Genomic DNA, 25244 nt, shown 5'->3' with positions numbered 1-25244 from the left:
CATCATTTATTTCATTACTTTAGATTAGATGTAAGGATTACCAGAATCAGTGGTATCTTTGCCAGTGGGGGGAAAAGTTGGTTACCGTGAGTCATCTGTTTCCCATTGTTTAATATTCATCTTCACTTTCAGCACCATGCACGAGTGTCTGATATGCAGATCTGCCTCTTTCATGATCAAAGTAAATCTAGAGCCATTTCTGGCCTATCCGTCTTGTATAATTTATTAGAACAACAACTTCTAAGGTCTCTGAGGAGGAGTCATAAGGCCCCTTCCTTATCTAAATGCTTTCGCTGGATGGATTGTGGGTTCTTACTTGCAAGTGCATGTGGTTAGCATAGTGATTTGTTTCCATATGTCCTCATATACCTGTTTTGCCAACCCCTAATCATGATTGTATCCCTGATTGCAGCTATAACTCATATCTTTGTGTTATACCAAGTTCCTTCTCCAATGTGCTCACAGTAGCATAGAAAAGATGATCAGGCAACTTCCCATCCAGGAAGCTTGCAGGGCCAGCTCTGCTTAGTTTCACAAGAGGAACTGTAGACCATTCTCTGGGGTGCATTTTCTTCCAGTAGAAGAACTTGGGGATTTGTTTTTGATAGATGTGTGAGCAGTCACTTGACAGATTGATGTCTGTCATTGCACAAATATAATTGCAACTGGGATAACAGAAAGTGCACTTAAACTAGTCTTTTTAAGATACAAATGTATTGTTCAAGTAATAAGCAACTGTGATTGGAATCATTAAAAGAATATTTCACACTGGTATTCTTAATAAATCCATCTGTATCATCTTTTAAATACCATTTCAATCCTTTTTTCCTTAGATGGTCCTTTGGTGTGCTAATGTGGGAGATCTTCACTTTAGGAGGGTCACCATACCCAGGAATTCCAGTGGAAGAGCTTTTCAAGCTGCTTAAAGATGGGCACAGAATGGACAAGCCTGCCAATTGTACCAATGAACTGTAAGAATTGTTTCTTGCTGGGCCGTAGAGTCACAATAAATAATAGGCTTTCATGGGACAGTTGTCATGCATTTCAATTACATAAGCATATAAAGGGATATTTTATTAATATCTATCAATGTATTTGGTGTTACATAAAAAAGGAAAGCTGTGGAAATTTCAAGTACCAGATTTAGGATAGTACTAACTACACAACCCACTGCGGGCCTGGTAAAAACGCAGGTCTCAAGAAACTAATATTTCATTTTAGTTATACATAGACCAGGCCTGTTTACTAACTCACAGACTGGATGTTTTAAATGTATGACAAAACTTGGGAAACTGGCAAAGGGTTACCTTTGCATTCCAGGATAGATTTTAGTGTTTAAATTATTAAACAATATAATTTTGGTGAGTTGCTGTGTTAAACAAAAGTGATTGCTGTATTAAATAAAAATGTACATCCTTGGTGTGGGATCGTGTGCTTGCTGGCCATACTATATGCCCAAGCAGCAGCTTACATTTAAAGACCTCTTTGTGCTTTTCTATATTAGAATCCCTTGCTTGTAGTGCAGGAGTCCCCAATCTTTTTGAGCCTACAGGTTCCTTTGGAATTCTGACACAAAATGGTGGCTGCAAGCAGTAATGGCTGCTGCAGGGGTCGGAGCCATCCACAGAATGTCAGGGAATGAGGTCATGCATAACTCTTCAGTGTTTTATACAGAAGCTCTGTTTGACAGGATATCTTTTAAAATGAACATATTGTTTGAAAATAGTTTCTTGCATACACACAGCTTTCCCAGCAATTCAAAGAACCAGTATTTAGCACTGCATTTGTACTGTTTTATGCCAGCAATGAACATCCTATTTTCATATAATGTCCTTAAAGTTTAGGAACAGTTATATGATCTGGGTTATTGTTGCAGTACTGACTGCCCACTGGATCACACACAGCCAGCAAGAAGGATTTCTGAAATGGAAGAGCCCAAGATATATGAGAAATGGAGTGACCTTGGTGCTCTAAACATTTAATGTGTCAGTGCTGTTAAAATAAAATCCACAACAAGAAAACTGCTCTGGCACAGTAGAATGGTTTTCTTACCCATCATTTAGACAACAAAATGACAAGCATTTACTTTTGATTAAAATAGTTAAGGATTTTATGTAGGGTTCATTGTTATATTTGCTATCATTAGATATGTTTCTATTGAAATTCAGTTGTCTTCCCATTTAAAAAAGGCAGAATATAAACGTGTTGTGAGTGATTACTATATATTGATGCCTGCATAGCTTCAAATGCAAGAAAGAAGTAATTACCATACTGTATCCTGAATTTCCCTATCTAAAAAGATTTCTTAAAGAGTACTACATTCCGAACTATAACATGTGAACACACCGACTTTCAGCTAAACAGCAGTGCAAGTATTATTGAATTTAAAAGTTGCATGTCGTACTAGACACACAGAGTTAATTAACTCAGTGAAATGCTGGTTTCCACAGCTACATGATGATGAGAGATTGTTGGCATGCAGTGCCTTCACAGAGACCGACTTTCAAGCAGCTTGTAGAAGACTTGGATCGAATCCTCACGCTCACAACTAATGAGGTCAGTAAAACACCTGTTGATTAAAACACTGTTTAGGCTCAGTGGGTCAGGTGATAACTTAATTAATGAAAACAGGAAATTTTGAAATATCAGTTCTAGCATACAACTGTAGATTGCATTGTAGTTCCATGTTTTGCATTAGCAGTTTGCCCTCCTATCTGGTACCCTAATTCTTAGGTGGCAAGACATCTAGAGCAAACTGGAAAGTAAGCTCTACTGTTATTGAGAAAAGAGACAGTTACAAGCAAAGAGACCCTGCTTTCATAATAAGAACACCTATTTGGAGATAGCAGAAGGATACACTGGTGAGAGAGAGCTAACCTGTTTGCTAATTTTAGTGATCTCAGCCACTGAGACTCAATACCATTCCTGTCTATATAACTCCATTTTAGGCTTGGTTTCTTGCATATACTTTATAGGACAGAACATTGAAGCCTAATTTAAACATAAAGTTGCCTTATTTTAGTTCAGCTACAGTACCAAACTTAATTAAAGTTTGGAAAAGGTATTTAGAGGTCACAAGTGATAAAACTCTTGAGACCTCCATTTAATCTGAAATGTGGTTTCTCCATGAGTGATGTTTTTCTTTACTTTGATACTATGTCATGTTTGGAGACCAGCTAAGGTGTGCTTGCAATCATAGATTATCTTTCAAGTTATTACCTGAAATCACATATAGTCGTTTAAGTATTCAACAAGGAAGAGGTACATCAGGATGTATCTGGAAAGATTTATCTATGAAGTCCCTGAATCTAACAATCAACCAGTAGTTTCATTTCATCACAGAAAATCAAAGAAATTATCACACTGAATTATGGAGCGAATGGCTCCCAGATGAACATATAATCTGTTGGATCTTCTTGAATCACATGGATACAACTTTTCTTTGGATGTTCTAATAGCTTCCTCCCTCTGTTTGTGCCAGAAATTTCCTGCTCTGTCTTGTTCCTAAAAGCTGTCATGCTAATTTATATTGAGGAAATGATTACTTCTTTTGAAGTCAATGGGAGATTTGCCATTGACAATGAAGGCACCACAGTTTTACCCTGTATGCATAGATAGACTTACAAGGTTTCTTGGTCGATAGAAAGATCAGAGACCAGACACAAAAAAATACTAGGTGTGTATTCAGCTAATCAGAGTTAAAAAATACTTGATTGTTATTTTTCAGATACTAATTCAGACAGATTTTTTTCCTTGCTATTTTTTGGCTATCCAAAATTGCCAAGCTTGAAAAATTTGTGCTCAGTATTTTTGGGAACTGCTAACCACAGTTGAATTGCTTTTAGTGTTCTCAGTCCCTTTAAATGCCTTTGGGATGAACTCTTAGAAAAAAGGTGTTTAAAGGGACTGTGGGGCTGTGTTCCCTTTAAAGTTTAAATGTCTTTCCCCCCTCCATTGGAAACAATGGAGGATGGAAGCATGGGGACTCTGATAATTGGAAACTCTACTTGGGTGTTTTGTTTTGTTTTTGTTTTTTTAAGGAGAGGCACCAGTAGTGATGCTGCAAACTTGGAGCCTCTACCTCAAAAAACAGCCCTCCCCTCTCCAAGCCCCAGACACCTCTGTATCAATTCTGAATTATAGTTTATGGGGACCATTTACTGGTATTGGAATTCAGGAATATTGGGAAATACCAATATTTTTCATTATACCTGAACTTTCACAGCCCTGCAAAATATATATAGAAGTAACATTAGATCAAAAATGCACAGTAAGGTACTTTTTGCTATCCATGGTGTTCGCTTTTTTTTGTTGACTATTATCATACAAAAACATTTACCATGCTGAGTTTTTTTAAGTAATTGGGAAATTTGTGAAAACCAGCTTTAGCTATTTTTTTTCTCTTAGAAGAGTAACTTGTGGTTTAGCAAATGAAGAGATTGTGTTTAAGTGAATACAGCTGCTTTCCAGAAGTTGAAAGAAGAGTGTTTCAAGGAGAAAAAGAACTTTTATTCTCTTGCCAAAGCTGTTATTTCTAGAAATCCTTTCACCCTCGATTTCATTTCAGCTGATACTGCTCCTCTTTTCTTTCCATGGATCCATTAAAATGCCCTGGGATGTTCTCCTGTGCAGGTCCATTGCAATGAATAGGAGCAGGACTTTTGCAGGGCTTCCATTGATTGCAATGCATTTTGCAGTTGGTTCTTTTCTGTTAGGGCAGGAGGAAACAGTGATCAGACATGCACTCTGATGTCAGGATATCTTAGAGACTTTTAAAATGTAAATTCAAAATGGTCTTCTTCAGTTTCAAACTGAAACTCATTGTCACCAAATGCAAAATACTCAGTAAAATAAATGGATATCAGAATGGAATATTCATTCATTCTATTAATCATTTCCATGTGCTAGACAAAAACATTTCTGCATAGGGTAAAATTTAATTTTTATCATCATAAGCAAAAAGTTTGTTTTTGATGTGGCTGGTATATGTTTCAACTGGTGTGGTCAAAGTTGATATTTTTGGAACAGAAATGTCTGCCTCAGAAATGCTTTCGTTTGGATTTTTTTTTTTTGCACTCTTCTGGTGACTTTTGGTTTTATGAGCGGTGTAAGGACCAGTCACTTTTGAAATGACTCGTTTTAACATAGAGTGGCCTCAAGTTGGTGTTGATTTTGTAATCTATGAAACATATAGGTAGCATAGAATATAGTTCAGAACTAAAGTAATATGGGATTATCTTCTAATGTCATTTCTGACCTTTCTTACAGGAATACCTTGACCTCAGTGGACCACTGGAACAGTATTCACCTAGTTATCCAGACACTAGGAGTTCGTGTTCTTCAGGTGACGACTCTGTTTTTTCCCCTGATCCAATGCCTTATGAACCTTGTCTTCCAAAATACCAACACATAAATGGCAGCGTTAAAACATGAAAAGAACCTTTTTTCATCCCAGATGGAGTAAGGGAACAAGGATATCTGCCTACATACCATGCAAAAAGAGAGCCTTTCTTCCGACACATAAGATTTTTGTTTGTACATATGAAAAGTAGGGACCAAAACAAAGCTAAATATTGGTCAAAGTGTTTTCAGAACATATGGAAATAATGTGCATTGGAACTCCGAACAATTTTCAGAAGAAGATAATTTTTATGGGCCACATACGGACACAAGTTCCTAGGTCAGTTCTTAGGCCTGGAAGCTCTAACCCACTTTCTACATTTGATGGACCAGTTGGACTTGAGGCAAACACTGGGTCATGCCTTTCTTGTTTATTTTGTAATATTTGGAGAAAATATATGTTGGCACACACTCACAGAGCACAAATACAGTATATAGGTGCTGGATGTATGTAAATATAATCAAATATGTATAAATATATATTATATATTTACAATGAATTATTTTTTGTATTGATTTTTAAAAAAATGGATGTTCCACTTCACCAAACAAATTAGTATCCTTTTTTTAAGAAACATAAAAGACAGCTACATGTAATTGCTGTTCAAACATAGACTTTTCTAAAAAAAAAAAGAAAAAAGAAAAGAAATCCACTATCCAAAGGTGGAAAACACTTTGCTTTCAGGGAAAATGGTATATCATTAATTTATTAATTAATTGGTAATGTACAATAGCAATTAATCTTTTATAGCATTTGTGTTATTTTGTAATTTAAATGGCATTTCTATGCAGGCAGTGCAGAGAACTAGTGGATATATTGCTCAAACTTTATTAGTTGTCAGAGTCTTTTTTTAAAAAAAGAGAGAAATATTTACAGTATATAACTAATTTGGGGGATTAAGGTTTTGATTAATTCTGGTTTTTAAAAGTGCAGTTTAAAGTTTTTAACTAATCTCAATAGCCCCATAAATTAAAAAACTGTCCTTTAACTATGAAGTATTTTGCTCTCTGTATCTCCAGTTTTATAGCTGTCTTGATGGTCACGCAATACAACTCTTCAAGGGCAGAACAGTAATATAGAAAGCACAAAGCACTCGTCCCAGGCAATCCGTATTCATTTTGATGAGTTTGCCCAGTGGGATATGTCTAACAGCATAGATTGTATTGACTCCTGGAGAGAAGAAAGAGCCTAAGACTTTGCTATAGTTTTATAAAATGCCCTAGATCTGTATCTGTTCCTTTCTGTAAATGCATCAAATTAACAACTGTTACCTTCATTGAACTTTTAGTAATGCTTTCCAAGTATTTTGACCTAGCTGTATCATTCATATTTTTATTGCCATTAATGAGACAACCAAGATTTTCACAGTGGCAATTAACAAAAACTCTCATTGGAATCCCAGTGTCTTTTTAAAGGATGTATTCTATTATAGATTCAGTACAGCTTTCCAAACCATTAAACTATTTCCAGGCATAAGGGACTGGTTTTATGACCAAAAATGTTACTGCATTTCTATAGCTTGCCTTTGGATGAAAAAGTGTGATGTTTTTACACTCAAAGCACCTTTCAAGCTGGTGTAGCCATGCAATATGAATTCAATTCATACTGACTTTACATATTAAAAAATGGGGGAGGGTGTCTAAAAGTATTAAAATTGTTAATTTTTGTACTGACAATAAAAATCTTTCTACAGATATTAATGTTAACATTACAAAATAAATGTCATGCATTGTATTTTTCTTAATCATTGTGTCTTATGGAATACAGGGATTTCTCCCTCCCCATATGAGTTATTTGTAGACTCCAAACAGAAACACTCTGTTGGTTTGTCTCAGTGACTCCCTCTAACGCATGACGGTTGTTTACATTTGGGCTAATCCATTACTTCCTTTTGCTGTGCAATTTCAGTTGGCTTGAGTGAGACTAACACTTGAGAGGCTGACCTGAGCGGAAGCAGGCATCTGTGCTGGACACAAAACTTTGTGTACACAATGGCTGCTGTACATGGAATTCCTGACATTGTACTTCTGCATTCAGCTCTTGAGGCTGAGTGATTACTTTCTATCACTGGAACCAGATGTTTGAAGGGTTCCATGCATGCACATCCAAGAGCTTTATCTGTTCATCCAAATTCACGGCCTGGCTTGGCTTGGCAGGAACACAAAGGGTTCTCATGGGGATTATTAGGAAAAGAATTGAAAATAAAATAACCAATATTGTAATGCACTTTCCTGGGTCTATGGCATGGCATCATTTTGAATGCAGTTGTGGTTCCTACTTTTAAGGAATGTTCTGCACAGCTGGAAAAAAATCCAGGAGAAGCCAACCAAGATGATTATGGGGTTCAAACATTTTCTTATGATAAAGGGAAGAATCTGGGACAGAATTTAGAAAAAATCAACTAAGGGAACATGATAGAGGTGTATAATATCATGCATGGTTTGGAGTAAGTGGATAGAACCTTCACTCCCTTTCTCCTAGTACTAGGAGCCAAGCACTAAAATTGGTAGTGGATTCAGGATGGACAAAAGAAAATATTATTATTAGTGGTTAGTTTATTGCTGCTTTATATACATAAGGTGTGGCCTGATGTCAGTAAATGTATTGGTTGAGTAGAGTTGAAATCTGTTCTCAGTCTTGAAATTCAATAGGTGACTCTGGGTCATTTGCTACCTATCAGCCTATCACAGAATTGTGGAAAGGGTAAAAAGACAACTCTGTGTTCCCTATCCTGAGTTCTGTAGAAGGAAAGCATGAGAACAATAAAGAATGTGCTCTACAAATTGCCACTGTAATTTGATAACTAAATGTTAGATTTTATTCCATACGTGCCGCATATCTTTAATGGTTGTAAAACAACAAGAAAAACAGACTTAAGGTGGTTTCACTTGGAAATTAATCTCGATTATATCTGGAAAAAATCTCAAAAATTAGCATTTGGCAAGGTTTTTGTTTTGTCCTAACAGCATCCTGGGGTGCTTTGTTTATTTGAGCCTTGTCTGAAAGATCAAGAAAAGGTCATTGAACTGCTGGATACTTTTTATGTTCGTTCAGAGGTTTCACTGTATTTGGTGGAATTTACTTCCACTTTAAGCGTTTATAAAGTTTCAGTCCTAAAATTGCCCTCCAAGTCTGCATTCAATTGTGTCCTGAAGGTTGACAGGTATAAATGAAATAGTCATCACACACAGGCATGGAGCACTAAGGGGTTCTGAAACTACATTCTGACACCTCCTTAAAAGTCAACAATTTATATACACATACACACTTTGTATTCCAGTTACCAAGCCATCCAATAGCTGTCCAATTAAAACAGGCACAGTTATTTAAAAGTTTGGAAAAGAGTAGCTTTTGACCTGGATATGTTGAGCAATGCATCAAATAGATTTGAGGCCAAAGCATTCTGAAATGAGTAAAAAATTCACTAGGACAAAGACATGGAACATTTTTCGATATGGCACATTTTTTCAGTGAGGACAGGGGAGGCAAAGTAGAGATGTGCATTCAGTATCTCCAGCCTGAATATACAAAAAAACAACTATCTTGATTTGCCTCCAAATCAAGGGTACAGGGCTATGTATTTATAGAGAGGCCTACACAAAGTCTTGGTCAGTGGATTCTGTCAAACGTTGTTTATCCTCACCTGAACATAAAATATTCTGAGAGGTACAAAGCCTCACCCTGTACTTCCTGATGCACTCTAAAGCTTTGAAAAGCTATTGCTCAACATGAAGGGCTCTCCTTCCCAAAGCTGCCCTGCTATCAGGCTTGTAATGAGATATTCCAAATGCACCCTATGTCATATCCAATGCCTCAGTGTGCTTGTTGATCATCCCTACTTATTTTGTTAAAACAATACTAAGCCTATTTAATCTAGCAAGCCTTCCTGATGGCATGAGGCAGGTGAAAAAAAGGGTTTCCCAACAGACTATCAAATGAAGCCCAAAACTTCTGTTTAGCCCTGAAACAGCCACCAGCTGTTGGGCGGGTCAACAGCATATGGCATAAGCCTGCCTGAAAGGGGCAAGATTTACATATATTTAGCCTTTCACAAGGTGTCCCCATTGCCTGCTAAGCCTTAGCCATTACCAACGCTGCCATATACCTCTTATATGGGCCCGGTGCAAACAGATCCATGCTATAATGCCATGAATCTTCAAAGCAATATTCATGTTTTTTAGACAGTTCTGGAAATACTTGGGAAGATCTACGGCTGGAATTGTAACGTCCCTGGGCTGTTTCTCTTCAGTTTAATAGGTTTTGTTGGGCTTGCAACTCCTTGCTTAAATTGGTTTGGAATGGGTTGTGTTGAGTGGACTATGGTCCACCTGTGATACTCTTGCTTTGTAAGTTTTGTTGAGATTGTTGATTTTGTTTGCATTTGAAGGCTTTTTGCCAGTGGTTGTTCTTTGCTCTGAAGAAACCATGGAATTCCCCCCCATAGGAAACAATGGAGACAATCTTTTTCAGGAATCCTTCAAATTGAGCCCCTTGTTGACTCAGTTAAAGGCCTACGGATTACATTGGACTACCACTGAAGATTCAAATGAATGCAGCCACAAAAAATGTCTTCTTGCAACTTACTTTAGCCTCCTACTTTGATTTGGTTGATTCAGCCACCTGGATCTATAACATGGTAGCATCAAGCTTGTCCTCAATGCACTTTATATAGGCTGTTATCAAGAGCATCTCAATAATGCCAGTTAATGCAGAATGCTGTAGTGAAGATTCTTGGTGTCCAATCAGACTAAAGAGATCAAATCCACTGAAAAACCACACCTCTAACATCAACTCCATATTCTAACCAAACAATCAGGATGAAGTGATCAACTATCAAAGGCCTCTGATTGATGTAACAATATCAGCAGAGTCCTCTGTTTCAATGAAGATTGTCCAGCAGTGCAACTAAAGCCATCAAAGTTTTTAACCTGGGTCTAAAGTGAGACTGAAAAGGATCAAGGGCAGGTGTATCATCCAAGAAACCCTATTTATTTATTTAAATTTATGGACCATTCTCTCCACTGGAACAGGCTCAAGGCGGTGAACTGCACAGATTGAACAATACAATTAAAGTCACAGTTATATAGTTTTGAAATCAATTCTAATAACTCCACCTATGGGTATAGAACCAGAACCCAGGGTGGGGTTGTGATATAGGAGGGAGGCCACTTAGATGTTGATGTTGCCTGTTTTACTGGAACATAAGGTATATTGGAAACAGGCCTATAACTAGCCACTTCATCCATAACTAATGAACATTTCTAAAGAAGAGTAGAAAAAGCTGGACTTTTTGCACCCATTCTTTATTATCCAAAGGAATCTCAAAGTGGCCTACAATCACCTACCCTTCATCTCCCCACAACAAATACCTTACGAGGTACATGGGGCTGAGAGAGCTCTAAGAGAACTAGGTCACCTAGCTAGCTGTATGTGGAGAAGTGAGGTGTGAAACCCAGTGGTTAGGAGTGCCAACTTCTAATATGGCGAGCTGGATTTGATTCCCTGCTACTCCTCCACATGCAGCCAGCTGGGTGACCTTGGGCTCATCACAGCATTGATAAAGCTATTCTGACCAAGCAGTAATATCAGGGCTTTCTCAGCCTCACCTACTTCACAGGGTGTCTGTTGTGGGGAGAGGAAAGGGAAGGTGATTATAATCTGCTTTGAGACTCCTGGTTGAGAAAAGTGGCATGTAAGAATCAACTCTTCTTCACCACCACACCAAGACCATTCTCCTCTAAGCAGAGGTCTTTATAACTGCTTCCTTATTGCCATCAAAATCCTTGCATGGATTTTAAATGGATTTTAAAGCATAGCAGGGCCAAGATTTCAAGCTGGTTTAATATTCCAAACAGAAACCAATGGGAGCCAGATAGTCCATATGGAGAGGACCTCTAGTCATCATGTAAAAGAGGCTGGACCAATTATTCATTTTATTTATCAAACACATTGGTTTGAAAATGTTGGAATCAACAGAAAAATTCCGAGAGAATTTCAGAAACCATTAGGTGTATTTGTTTTCAAGGGCAGATGTTTGCACCATACCAGATAGTACAAAATATGATTTGTACTATTTTAGAATTTAGTATGCAATAATATTCTGAACTGGGACCAGAATGAGCAGACAAATATTCTACCTGCCACTGATCAGTGCTTGAAGACTACGCTCCATTATTCATTCCTACCAGCCTGTGACCAGCCTGTCACATTAAAAAAAATGATTTATTTTAACATATTTTAATCCCTCCAATCCAAGGAATTTAGGGCAGCATATACTGAGCTTTACTCCTCTGTTTTAATCTCGCCACGACAATCCTGTGAGGTCAGTTAGGCTGAGAGACAATGACTGTCCGAGGATTTCCCAGAGAACTCCATGGCAGGGTGGGAATCTGAAGCTGTCTCCCCCATATTTTAGTCCAACACTACATTTCTGTGCTTATGCAGTAAGTACAGTTATATGTTGTGTATATGTGTACTGTGTATATGTGTACATATTGTGTATATGTGTACTGAGCAATCTTAACAGAGAAACAGGTGAGTTTCCCTACAGGCAGAGTGGAGAGACTTGCGTAGCTGCAGGAGAAAGTATGGCTCTTGCTGTATTATGTACACTGCTATTGAGACCCTTTCTCCTTCCAAATCCACTGCCCCTTGCCCCAGTACATAGCATCAGTGGTTCAAAGGCTTTCACTTCTTAGAATTCCTTGTGCCTCTAACAGAAGAGCGCAGTTACCACTATTAATCACTCTCTTCTTCATGACGATGGATAGATTTACGGTATAGCTTTTATGAAACACAGAATGCAATTAAATGCCATCAATCAACCTGGCTATAGTTTCCAGATCCCCTTGAATTCACTTCAGACTTCAGGGTGGTTTGGTCAAAGTGGAACTTCCGGAGACTAAGATGGGGACTTGCTTTAACTTTCTGTAGTACTGTCTTCAGCCTTTCCAGATGGAAAACAATGATCACTCCAAGCAAATGCTCGGGATCAGCATGCAGTTACTTGGTTTATACTTTTGTTGCAAGTATTGAGAACTTAAAAAAAATGGTAACGGGAAATTTTCCCTAAATTTCGGTAAATTGAGTTGATTAGATGCTGTCTTTTTCATATGCATGACGGAGCAATTAAAACAATATTCTGTCGAGGAAGCAACAGATTTCTGTTAATCCATTCCAAAAGAATGGTATTTCGCAAGCCCTGCATAGCCACATGGCTAGATATGTAAACAATTTTGTTCCTTTAATTTTTTTTCAGGCACATTTTTTGTGATTTTGATTGCAACAGCATTTCCCTCATTCCCTCCATGGACATGTATGTGTTTATATATGTGTGTCTGGGTGAGGCAAAGGGATAGATAACCACGTTGTCTGACATCTGAAGGAAAACAGGAATATGGAACATCTGGCTGCTGAAGGAATGGATGTTGGCCTAAGGACTCATGGTAACACTGCAAGAAATGTACACATTATCTGATTTTCAAGAATAGTTTTCATCCTTTGCAATTGTATCAGTACCTCAAAAAAAAAAAGCCAAAAGACACTTGTATGCAGTTTAACTAGTTTATTAATGGCTGATCTATGTCAGCTAAATATCCCTTAATTAGCGTGAATTGATGATGCTAAGAGGCAGCTAGCATTTTTTATTTATTTATTTATTTATTAAGGGATTTATATGCTGCTCCTCTCAGACATACCATCTTGGGGCGCTTGACAGAATCTGACACTCAATAAAACCAATATATTCCATATAAAACAATGTAAAATAGATTAACATGTTGAAATTTTGGGCATTCCCACCCTTTCTCCAAACTTAGCCAGCAGTCCTGCTGGTTTGATTTATCCTCACCTGGACTAAGTTTCTTTTCCCATATGTTGCTCTAGCAGGTAAGAGCTCACCTGATGTTCAGCCACCAAGAATGTTCTTTTCCCATCCCACCCAGCCACTCAAGCCAATTATAGGCTAGCTTGTAAACAGCCCCACAACCTTAGATGGCTCTGGGTTCTTCCTAATTCTCTTGATACTGCAGCAACTTTGACTTGGATCTTACAGGTTAGCCTGATCTCTTCAGATCTTGAAAGTTAGGGAATGGCAGGCAACTAAGGAAGTCTAGGGTTGCAATGCAGAGGCAGGCAATGGCAAATGATCTCAAAATACCTCTTGCCTTGAAAACTCTTGGGAGGAGGGTTATTGTGGCATCTTTGATTCTGTAACCTGCCATGAGCCAGCTAGTCTGAGAGGGGTGGGAAACAAATCCAATAATTAGACAGAATGATAAAAAAATAAATAAAATTAATAAGTCTGCTGCAAGTTGATGGCATTTTCTACCACCACATACTTGTAGCAATTTGTACTGTTCCTGCCCCAAACAGTTATGGCTAACCAGTCAAAAGACCAGGACTATTTAGAAAATGACACCATTCTCCAGGACACTGTGGACTAAGTAAAAAAAAGAGGCACTCTTCCCTGCTAATTGGAAGGAGCATCCTAAAATACCTACTTGGCCCTTTAAAAAGTGATCAAATACTCCCCATAGGGAGGGTGGTTAGGCCAATTCATAGCAAAAGTCTGCTATAAAGAGTAGAGCAGAGTACAATGGCTTCTCAAGGACCCTTCTGATTGGCTGGTCCACACAATCCAGCAAATAATCAAGAGCCAGTAGTGCTCCCATGTCTTAAAATTGGGATGGGCCCAAAGCAGAACCCCAAATTAGTTGTCCTTTTACACCCCCATACTTGAGTTTTATACAACTTTATATCATCTGGCTGTGTTCCTTCCCATGGCCTATCCTTTTTGGATCCTATAGGTCACTGGCCACAAATGAAAAAGATGGGCTTACTGCTTTTGATCTTCAACCTGAGCTGTCTACTGTGTTTGTGGCTTTTCTTCTCTAACACATTACTTGTCTCGATCATGCTTGCAGACCTCTGTATATGGCCTCTCTTTGTGCTTTTGTAGACTGCTTTAGAACCTGCTTTTGCATCCTAACAGCTCTACTCTCATTATTGCTGCGAAATCTGCCCATGAAGCAGCTGCTGACTCTTGCCTAGTTATTTAAGCATACTAGTCAGCAAACATTGCTACTGCTCCCTAACAAGACACTGACTTCACGTCCTTGGCAAAGTTTACAGGGCTGCACATGTGGAGCTCCAGCTGCTCACGCAAGCTGAGCATTCATGCACGCAGCACCTGTTTGCACGCACGGTTCCATATCCAGCTAGGGATCGGCCATAGTTGGATCGAGGTGAGAGGCTTTTATTGTTTCATCCCTTAATGTGGAAAATCAAAGAACAGCAGCTGAAAGCCTAGATTTGGTAGGCAATTGATTTGGAAGATGATGTACCTTTATATTAGCTGATGGTTAATTTTTGCAAGATTCTGCACCTCTGTGGTTTTTTTTTGGGGGGGGGGGGTTAACACCAGAGCATTTTATATAAGGAGTTAGAACTCCTCCTTGTTCTCTGGAGGTTTGGTGTGTCGCTCTCCTTGGCTTGTGCAATGAACATTTTAATCTGCGGGGAATCGTCATCATCATGTGCTCTTACCACAAGCATTATGTACATTTGGCCACAACAATACGTTGTGGTTTCACCTCAGGAAAAAGCAGTGGATTGACCTTTATTAGTCATCCACCCATATGAAAAGAGCCCTAACAGCTGCTTGGCTGAGGGCTTGGAAGTGAAGCAGGTGGGCCAGTTAATGCTGACGTGGAGTGCACATGGAGGCAAAGTAACAAGGGGTGGACAAAGACTGTAAATAATCTGTAGGAAAGGGGCCCAGATCATTTCTGAAGTTTTGGCATCCACTACTCATTGTGCAGGATCTAGGAATTCCAACTTGTATGTCATGGTTTCTCTGAAAGGCTTGTTATACTAAAATAGGCTTAATCTACCAGAACCTTGGTGTTCTTAATTGTTACCTTTTTTTTTTAAACCCAAATCTTTCCTAGAAGTCAAAGTATATGAGGTGGCTTATGGCAGAATATATTTTTTACAACTGAGATTTTTATTAGTTTGGTGATCTTTCTTGTAGAGTAAATTACAGATTCAGTTGGAGAGCCAATGTGGCATATTAGTTTAGACGGTTGGATTATAATAGAGCCTCACTATTAGCAAGTTTGCAATCTATCCAGCTCACATACACATTCTTACATATTATCAGTTCTGCCACTTATTTCATGGTCACCCAAAATCTCCAGAATCCAGCCTGGCCTGTAGGAAATTCATCTACCCATCTAGCATCCTGCGGCCTTCCTTGCATACCCTGGGAATTGTGGACAGAGAAAAGCGGCATAAAAAACCAACTCTTCTTCTAGGTTAGATTCTAGGTTAAACTCTCATTCTGGGATATACATGATCACTTGACCACTGTGGAATCATTGGTTACCCTTTGTCAGAGTTACAATTTGGCTAGGGCATATAATATAGTTTACTTTGCACAATGATTTAGGAAATCCTGGTTTTCACAGACCAAATATCTTAAATATTAAAATTGGTGTAGTAGTTAAGAATGATTTAATCTAGAGAATCGGATTTGATTACCTACTACTCCACAGTCAGGCAGCTGGGTGACCTTAGGCTAATCACACTTCTCTCACTCAGCCTCACCTACCTCACAGGATGTCTGTTTTGGGGAGAGGAAGAGTATGCTATTGCAAGTCACTTTGAGACTCTCTTGGGTAGTAAAAAGCAGGGTATAAGACACAGCTCTTTTGATGTATTCCACACTTGAGGTAGTTAATTAGCTTGGTGGAAAAAACCTTACTGGGACTTCAGTTGGGATAGGGATTAGTTTGTGATGTGGTAAGTGCTCACATATTTCATCTTCCCCAATCCCAAATAAGAGTTTCTAAATTGTTTCTTGTATAATCCTGTTCCTTTAAGGTTAGCTACTTTAAAATATTCACAATCTGATACCAGAGTTTAAAAACCAGAAATATTTGGCATTTGACATCTGATATTTGATAATACATTCATTTGACAGCTGATATTAAAATGTCATCTTTTAGTCATCTGTATTTAATAGTCACATTAAAAATCAAAACATGTTTCATATGCCAAGAGATTCTCATTATCCCTCTACATTATTTTTTTGGGGGAAATAACTCTTTTAGACCTTGATTAGAAGTTTTATCTACTTACTAATATTAGGAGACAGTTGAGATGAGATTATCGAAGCTCCATAGTGATACAATCTCACAAACTAAAGCTGAACTAGTAAAATATATCATCTTATGTACTGGCTTTGATTCAGCCAGTTTTTCTGAAGGAGAAAAGAAGAAGAGACTATTCTAACTGACCATCAAAAATACTATGTTGGTGATGAAGGTACCTGCATGAACAAATCCACTGGGGACAAAGACTATAAAAGGGTGGTTTTCAGCAAAATGGAGTGGAAAAGGTGGCTGGATTCAGCCCACTGTGTTTATGTGTATTATATGTACATGTTCACATCGTAAATCTCATATCTAGCCCATAGTGAGAACAGTTTTATACTTGACATTTAAATTGTTTTGTACTAATTACATTAGTCTCTAGTATTGTTAGTGCAAATTCTGACCAACATAGGTTTTGTATTACAAAGAGTTTGGACTATAGCCATTTTAAGCCTCCTGCATGAAAACAGTGTGAGCTGAAAAGTTCCCTGTGCTGTTAATACTGGAGCCATCTTCAGACCTTCCCTTGTACATTCACTGGATTCATGTGAGAGCACTATATGTCATTAAAGGCTATGCTATATTATGCTATGTAAAGGAACAGGAGTTGTACCTGCTGCCCCCACCAGGTCCTTGCATTCATCTAAACACATACGCCAGGCTTTCTCAACTCGTTTACCATTGGGAAACCCTTGAAAGATTCTTCAGGCTTCGAGAAACCCCAGAAGTGGTGTGCTCATACGCAATATGATTGGAAAGAATAACCCCTCCCCTTTCCACCCCTCCATGGCCATATTAGCCATTTTGGGAGTGGTGGGTGAGTCAACATGACCATATATGGTCATATCACACAGTAAATATTTAACAAATGTAAAAAAATATATAAAAAATTAATTAACTCCCACCCATTCTGGAAACCCTTCTAGGACCGTCAAAAAACCCCAGGGTTTTTCAAAACCCTGATTGGGAAACCTGATCTATGCAAATGAACGGCTGAAAAAGGTTTAACTGGCTTTATAGAAGCCACTATTTTCTCACCCACAGTTTCTTTACTTGCAACTGACCTGGCTTACAGAACTATGGTCTGAGAAATAAGGCTGATTTGACCGCATGGTCAAGAGTACTAAAAGGAAAAGTTTCCGCTTACATAACAAGAGACTTTTAAACATTTTGAGTCATGTGTGTAATCTTACAGATAAAATGTTATTTTGGAGAGTCAGCAGCTGTTTTGAGATAGTGAGAAAACCGAGACCCCCTATAGAGCATTTTCCCTTCACTGTTTTCATTCAGGCAGAATCCCAGATTGAATCATTGGAACTTCTGCCTCTGGGAGTCTCATGGACAACTTTAGTTTACAGGTTTTATTCGTTTTGTATAATTTTCCATGGGGTCGTGATGGGTTGGACACGACTTCACAACTAACGACATAATTTTCCATGTTAATCATTTCCCTCAAATGGGTCTCATTTATCATCTGGTTGAATTGGTCTAGTTTAGGCAGAGAGCCAGCTTGGTGTAGTGGTACAGATTTCTAATCTGGCAAGTCAGGTTTGATTCCCTGCTCCCCCACATGCAGCCAGCTGGATGACCTTGGGCTTGCCACAGCACTGATAAAGCTGTTCTGACTGAGCAGTAATATCCAGGCTCTCTCAGCCTCACTTACCTCACAGGGTGTCTGCTGTGAGGAGAGGAAAGGGACGGTGACTGTAAACTGCTTTGATACTCCTTTGGGTACAGAAAAGCGGCATATAAGAATCAACTCTTTTTCTTCTTCTACATGAAACTATAGGCAAAAACTTAATCTGTCATGATTGTCACTACAAGGCAATGTGCTGCTTAACGGTCAAATGACATGTTATTTTAAACCAAGTTACCTGAACTAAACAGGTATTTGTTCACTCATCAGGCTGCACATGCACTGAGGGTAGAACCCCTTCTCCTGCTGCACCATAGTTCCAATCAAAATTGGATCCATCTGTACTTTTTACATGGGAATTGCTACCAATAATTGCACCTTGCAATATGTGGGAAACTTGTGCAAGACATAACATCTCATTTGGCTCTATGATAGCAAGCTCTTTGTGGCCTCATACCTCCAATCATTTGTCTCTCATATAAAAACCCATCTACATGCCTGCTTGTAATGGCGGAAGACAGCAACATGCTTTACACGCAACTCTCTTCTGCCTGTCAATCAAGCCAGGCAACCAATTCCCTTTCTCAATGTTTTAAAGGTCCTGTGATGACGGCTAATTAAAAAAAAAATCCTTCTCTCTTGAAACGCCTAGGCATCTAATCAGAGATGCATAGTGCTTTTTGAAAGCCACCCCTTACAGAATCACAAGTCTTGACTTTAAAAAATTAATCTTGTTCTTGATTTTGGCAGGGGGGCGGGGACTTAGAGAGGCATGCTTTGTGTTTAAACTTCATTTTGGGTTTGCCTGTATGATTGAATGCCTATCCGTTGCTCCAGGCAGTTTGCTCTAAAAAACAAAACCTGTCCCCAAAAGAAGGGAGAGGGAGGCGGGCGTCAGGGTGGGATATTGGAGGTGGAAATAGCAAGAAATGCATGAGTATTCCAAATAAGGGTAAAAGAGATCTGCTCATGCCTAAAAGTTGTTTATTAGAGTCTATGAAAAACTGGTGCCCATATTGCTTGTATTTGGTTTTGATACCAAGGTCCAGGAATGTTGATTGTTCCTGGAATGTAACTGGTGGTGTTCTTCATTGGGCGTTAGCATATCGAGCAGTCATCTGGAGAAAGTGGGAACTTGGACCAACAATGTTCTTTCCTCTGCTGGCATCAAATTGTTTGGGTCTTATATTGGTGTCTCACCACCTGGAATTCTGTTGCTACTTTGATAAATAAGATGCAACAGAAGTGTTGAGGCAAATTGGGAACAGGTAATTGGTTTTGTTGGTATATTCATCTCCCATTTTGGCTTGGGGTTGGTTGGAATAAGACAGGGACTAAATTGGGTATAAATTTCCATAAGGGAAAAGTCTGAATGCCCCGGTACCCACATGGAGAACTAAACAGAACAAATCTGGAAGGCCTTTGAGCCTTCTCCAGTGTCTGGGTAAAAACTGGGTGATTATAACTGATGATTTTCCAGATTATCCTTTAGCCTGTCTGATTCAGTTATTGTACTTTAGATTGGCCTTTCTATTCCCGTGATAATTATCTCTGGCCATCTGTGAGAACTTATAAATATAGCATGCAATTTGTATAATTTTTGGAGAAGGGAAGAAACAATGATGAAATAGATTATGTTGATTCTGGATTTATGCTATTACTCACCCTGACTTATTGAAGGATTGTGGAAATTGTAAAAACAAAGTTCAGATGATGTTGCAAAAGAAGGTAAAATGTATGCCAAATACCAAGGCCCCTGTGAAATCAAAAGTCAAGGTCTTTGAGTCCACCAACAATGCAGACCAAGCGGATGAGATTCAGGGGATTTTGTACCCTAACTTAGAGGATTTGGGGGTGAAAACAGTGCGCGTCAGACATTTAGTTAGATTTCATCAGACCATATTTTCCCATTTCTATTCAGGTCAAACTCCAGAGTCCAGCAGTGGACCAGACTGGACAAGTACTCAAAATCCCTTTAGTTCATCTTGTGGAGCAGGATCCATCCATTCCAACCATACTCTGTCAAGTTATGCCAATAATTAAAGGGTGCAGGTAAGAACTGGAAAAAGTAATGACCCCTAAGGTGCCAAATCTCTGCTGTGTCTTGCCATCTTGAGATGTCACTTAGATAAGATGGAAGCTAAGGGAATGTGCATGTGCCATTTATCAGTCAGTCAGTCAGTCAGTGTCAGTCAGTCAGTAACATTTTATTGGCATAAAATGTATAAGACATATAAAAATAGGGTTTAAAATTTCAACAAAATAGTAAAATGGGGTTACATAACCAAACAGATCTTATTTACATTTTAAACTGGAAGGATCTGGAAAGGTTCACCCTTATTTTAGAGTACTTTTGCCATCCCATAAACCAACCTGGATGGACTGCTAGACTCTGTTAGATACACTACTCAGCCCAGAGAACCAGATGGTCTTGAAATATGCCTATGCCCTTGGGAAGAATGATGCACGTGACAATAATGGGAAATCTGTAGATTAGGTGGTGCCGCTTACAAATTCCACTTGGGATTTTCCAAGTGGGTATCCAGGCACATGAGTACTATAGGACTGTCCTTTTAATGAGAATGAAACAAATGGTCCCTAGGCAGACAAATCCGAGTTAATTGAATGAGGTGTGCCAAGAAACGATAAGGACCTTCAAAGTTTTGGTGATTTATGAATGCCTTTAGAACCTAAAGTGATCTAGACTACTAGACATAAACAAATGATATAATGGTGAGAGTGATAGTCGTTGGATAAACTTATGTTGATATCCACCAAAAGTTACAAAAGATAGATGAGAATATAGGAAAGTCCCTGTGTGAATTAGTGAAGATAGCTTTCAAGGAATATGTGAATAGAAAGTGAGAGAAAGTGAAGGGAGAAGATAAAAAGGAGGAAAAGCAAATGAAGAGATAGGCAGCCTTAATTGTAGCAGTTGTGAGGCTACCACATCAGAAATTGGGCAGAGAGGCTTTCCCCCTTGCACAGAAAGATAGGGGATTGTGGAAAATCAGGGAAGGATTTTAAAAAAAACCCAACAAATGTAGGAAAGTAAGGAAACAGGTCCGATAATCACAGGTACTTGGGAGATGGTTTAGTCAAAATGAACAAGATAAGTAAATATGAGAGAGAATTGCCACAAGGGAGAGATGTGGATAACTAGGAGTTACAGAAGTGAGGAATGTCACATTGTTTTAGAACACCCAACGAAATCCTACGCTGTAGACCTCTCAAACTCTAGAGCCATTCTGACCTAGGGAGGGAAATGTGATGGAGTTAGGGATACCCATTGTTTTGAGGCAGAATGGGTATCCAGGCTTAAACAATACTTGGTGTGAAAAACAGTGTCCCTCACTTCTCAATTATAGTGAAAGAAACTAGGAAACTAGGCAATCATTGCAAAAGTTCACTTGCAGCAACAAAACTAAAAGTAACAATGTGCTAAAAATCTTGATTTCTTATTGGAGCTGCTACTTCTCAAACAGCTCATTTTCAGAAAAAAGGTTTAAGAAAAACATGGGCAGAGAGGAATGTTTTGTTTGACTTTAAACCCTGCTGAGCATAGTAAGCTCAAAAAGCAGTCCTCATGGTTACCAAATTTACATTCTGCTAATAAAAACGTTTCCTAAGTGTAAAGCCTACTTGGTGGTGGATGGGGTGAAATCATCATTGTATGAGTCATTGTAGAAGTGGTTGGGAGAAAGACTTGGTAACACAGACCTACAGAGACAGATCTGATCTAAGCATATCCCTTTCTGCCATTTACGATTCTATGAGCAATCCACTATAAGATGCCGAGGCACCTTCTTGGAAGTAACAGAAGGATTTCCAGGCAGTGGTTCCAGAGCTTAAGACTAGAAGTAAGCATGGGTCAAATGAGCTGCAAAGCAAATTGTTGACTCAAGAGATACAGTTGCCAGCCATAAAAACTCTGCTGGATCAAACTAGTAGTTTATCTATTCAACATCCTGTTTCATACAGTGGGCACCTACTATAGGCCTAACAAGCAAGGCACAGAGATCAAAGTCTTCCCCTTCATGTTGTCTCCTAGCATTGGCATGCAGAAGTTACCGTGTGCATATACCGTGTGAATTCAGTCAGGACTTCAGTCCCTATGCAGGAACACTGACAAATTAGATTTTTAAAATGAATTTAATTTAATTTTTCAATTTATACAGCTCCCAACATTTTAAATCATAATCATATACGGTAAAATTATAAGTTAACAATAAATCAAGTTACTATAATAAAATCATAAAAATATTTAAAAATCAATGGCACTGGCTGTTTTGCCAGTGAGTTTGTTCCAGAGCATTTAAATCTTGTCTTGGTTTCAGAGGGGGGCCAATTTAGAACCCTGTAGATAAATGGGGTTCTAAACTGTGATTAAACACAGCAGGAGCCCAGTTTGGTGGGAAATAATGAATTCCACTTTGCTGTGGAACCTCCATTCAAATGCACCAGCAAACTAACATTTGATCGGAAGCTTCTAAAACTGTGAGCCCACAATTGTGCTCCATGTGAGGAAGAATGAGAGAGTGTTCAAACAGGGCAACAGAAAATTTCTCATGATGTCTCAGTGCTGTCAAACTTCAAAGAAATTCCATCTAAACATCTGGAAGAAGTTCCTGACAGTCAGAGCGGTTTCTCTGTGGAACAGGCTTCCTTGGGAGGTAGTGGCTTCTCCAACTTTGGAAATTTTTAAGCAGAGGCTGGATAGCCATCTTACAGAGAGGCTGATTCTGTAAGGTTACAGTGGATGAGCGATAGGGTTGTGAGTGTCCTGCATAGTGCAGGACTAGATGACCCAGGAGGTACCTTCCAACTCTGATTCTATGAAAGCTGAGTAAGAACTTTTTCATAGTCATAACTGACCAAAGTGTTTATTCAGTACTGATGAGTTTGCCTTTTTTTCCAGTGTTCCTTTAAGGAATTCATTTTAAAAAAAATTATTTTACAAGTCTGGAAACTAGCAGCAGCCTCTAGCTGAGGTGTCTCTAGATGTTTAAACCGAGTATATGTTGCAAGCAAATGTATTTGCCGTTTTGCTCTCCAGTACAACTAAGATTCCCTTTAAATGCCTGGGCACCAACTAGAATTTTAGAAGAGTTTATTTGTCCCATTTGTAGTTCAAAATAAGGGCATGATATAAAATTTTGCAAGTATGCAGTTAATTTACCTTCCATTTTGGAAAAAAATGCTATTAAAACTAAACAAGCTCCAACTTATTCTAGTCCAGAATTCCCCTCGAAGAAGTTGCTTTGTGGTCTACACATTTCACCATCTTTTTTTTCCATTAGGACTAGAGGTTTTTGAAAGTTTATGCCTGAAAGCATACCCTGGTTTGGGGAAAAAAATGTTCCCCTTCCATTTTCTGAGTTAAAGACAGCCAGAGGCATAAATCAGTCCCAAGTTATGGCCAAAGGCAAACTGTTACACAGTTGTAAAATTATAAGCAAAACTGAAATTTCTTTTCACAGTACACACAATTTTATTTTTAACTGAATTTACAGCCTAATCTTAAGCATATTCACTTAATTATAAGTCCTCTAATTTCAATGAGACTTACCTTCATGTAAGTAGGCTTAGATGTAAAGGTCAAATTCTCAGTAAAATAATTGCCAGATAAATCTTACTCAGTGCTCTTGATTCAAAGTAGGCTGAATTTATTTATTTATTATATTTTTATACTGCCCTCCCCTGCGGCTCAGGGCAGTTCACAAAGAACATGAAAACCAAGAAATATACAATGTGAATTCAGTAACTCCAGCAATCAACATCAGTATAACTGAACATTGAATATTTAATTGTCCACTGTATAACTATTAACACTTTGACCACAACTCTAAAGATTGGTCAGATCATGAGAGGGGTTCTAGAGGGCCCGATCGATGTCGTCAGTTTCACTGATCTTAATAAAATGCTTGGTAGAAGAGCTCCATTTTGCACGCCCTGCAGAACTGTGCAAGCTCCATCTGAAGACATGGCCAAAAAGATGTCGAATCCATTTCCTCTGTACACAGGTGACTGGCTCTAACCTTCATGGCTAGGTACATATCCTGACCTGCCACCAACTTAGTGAACATACAGCATATGCATATGTAGGTCCCAGTCCAGAATAAGATCTATGTGCAAAATCTTGCTTCCATATCTAGACTGCTAACAATAAAGCTTTCTATTACCATTGAATGCAAATTACCTTACCCCCTATATCCTTCCCACCCAACAGCCAACTTATCTTTATCTGCCCCTCAGTCTTCAGCTTTCCATTTCTACCCCCTCCAATGCAGCCTCCACCTAGAAAAATAACTAACCTTTCTCTATAGTGGAGACCAAAACAGATTACATTATTATATCTTCCTTTTTATCTGCACAACAGTCCTTTCTGTTAGCTTAGACTAAAAGTATGTGACTGGTCAAAAATCATCCAATCATCTTCCGCAGCAAAATGTGAATTTGGATCTTTCAGATCCTTTTAGGAAGCTCTAATTGCTGCATCACCCTGGCTTTTATAGGGTGGCTGCTATTGAATAGTAGCAAGCAGCCAGTATCAAGTCACCCAGAGGATGCTGCCCAACCATTCCACCCCCCAAGTACTAATGCAGCCTTTCTCAACTTTTTTACCACTGAGAACCCCCTGAAACATTCTTCAGCCTTCAAGAAACCCTGGAAGTGATGTCAACAGGCCAGACCTACCTGCCGCACCCCAAGAACACATATCGCCAGAAGTAACATCACCAGGCCACTCCCACTGGATGTGAAATCACTAGGCTGCTACAACAACACAGGAAGTGACAGAAATATTTTCAGATGGTTTGTGAACAGGACTATACCTGCACTTTGGATCGGCTGCCAGTTTTCTCTTCTTCACCTAAGGGTGAAGGGTGGTATCTTCTGGGTTTTCCCTGTGTAAGAAAAGCAGCCCACCCCTACATGAAAGACCCAAAACAGGCCTATAGCATAGACTGCAGGCCAGGGAAGAGGACAAATAGCTGTTTCTGTGGCCCGATTGTCCATTCCCCATCTGAAAGCCCGCAAAGGCAGCTGATCA

At 38.8% G+C, this 25244-nt stretch overlaps 1 protein-coding gene across 11 annotated transcripts in view; it reads left to right on the top strand.

Moving 5' to 3' along the window:
• Nucleotides 1-7135, top strand: part of FGFR2 (fibroblast growth factor receptor 2) — a 182375-nt gene extending 175240 nt beyond the window's left edge. For all 11 annotated transcript variants that reach the window (XM_077349948.1, XM_077349950.1, XM_077349957.1 and 8 more), the window contains 3 exons: nucleotides 834-971; nucleotides 2451-2556; nucleotides 5269-7135. In XM_077349948.1, the coding sequence (XP_077206063.1) occupies nucleotides 834-971; nucleotides 2451-2556; nucleotides 5269-5433 (409 nt within the window). In that variant the 3' untranslated portion in view covers nucleotides 5434-7135. The remainder of the gene's footprint in view (nucleotides 1-833; nucleotides 972-2450; nucleotides 2557-5268) is intronic.
• Nucleotides 7136-25244: the final 18109 nt, after the last annotated feature.

This window comes from Paroedura picta, chromosome 8, assembly GCF_049243985.1.
Source record: "Paroedura picta isolate Pp20150507F chromosome 8, Ppicta_v3.0, whole genome shotgun sequence".
Classification (NCBI taxonomy): Eukaryota; Metazoa; Chordata; class Lepidosauria; order Squamata; family Gekkonidae; genus Paroedura; species Paroedura picta.
The sequence above is the reverse complement of the archived record's forward strand: the minus strand, read 5'-3'. Positions and strand labels throughout refer to the sequence as shown.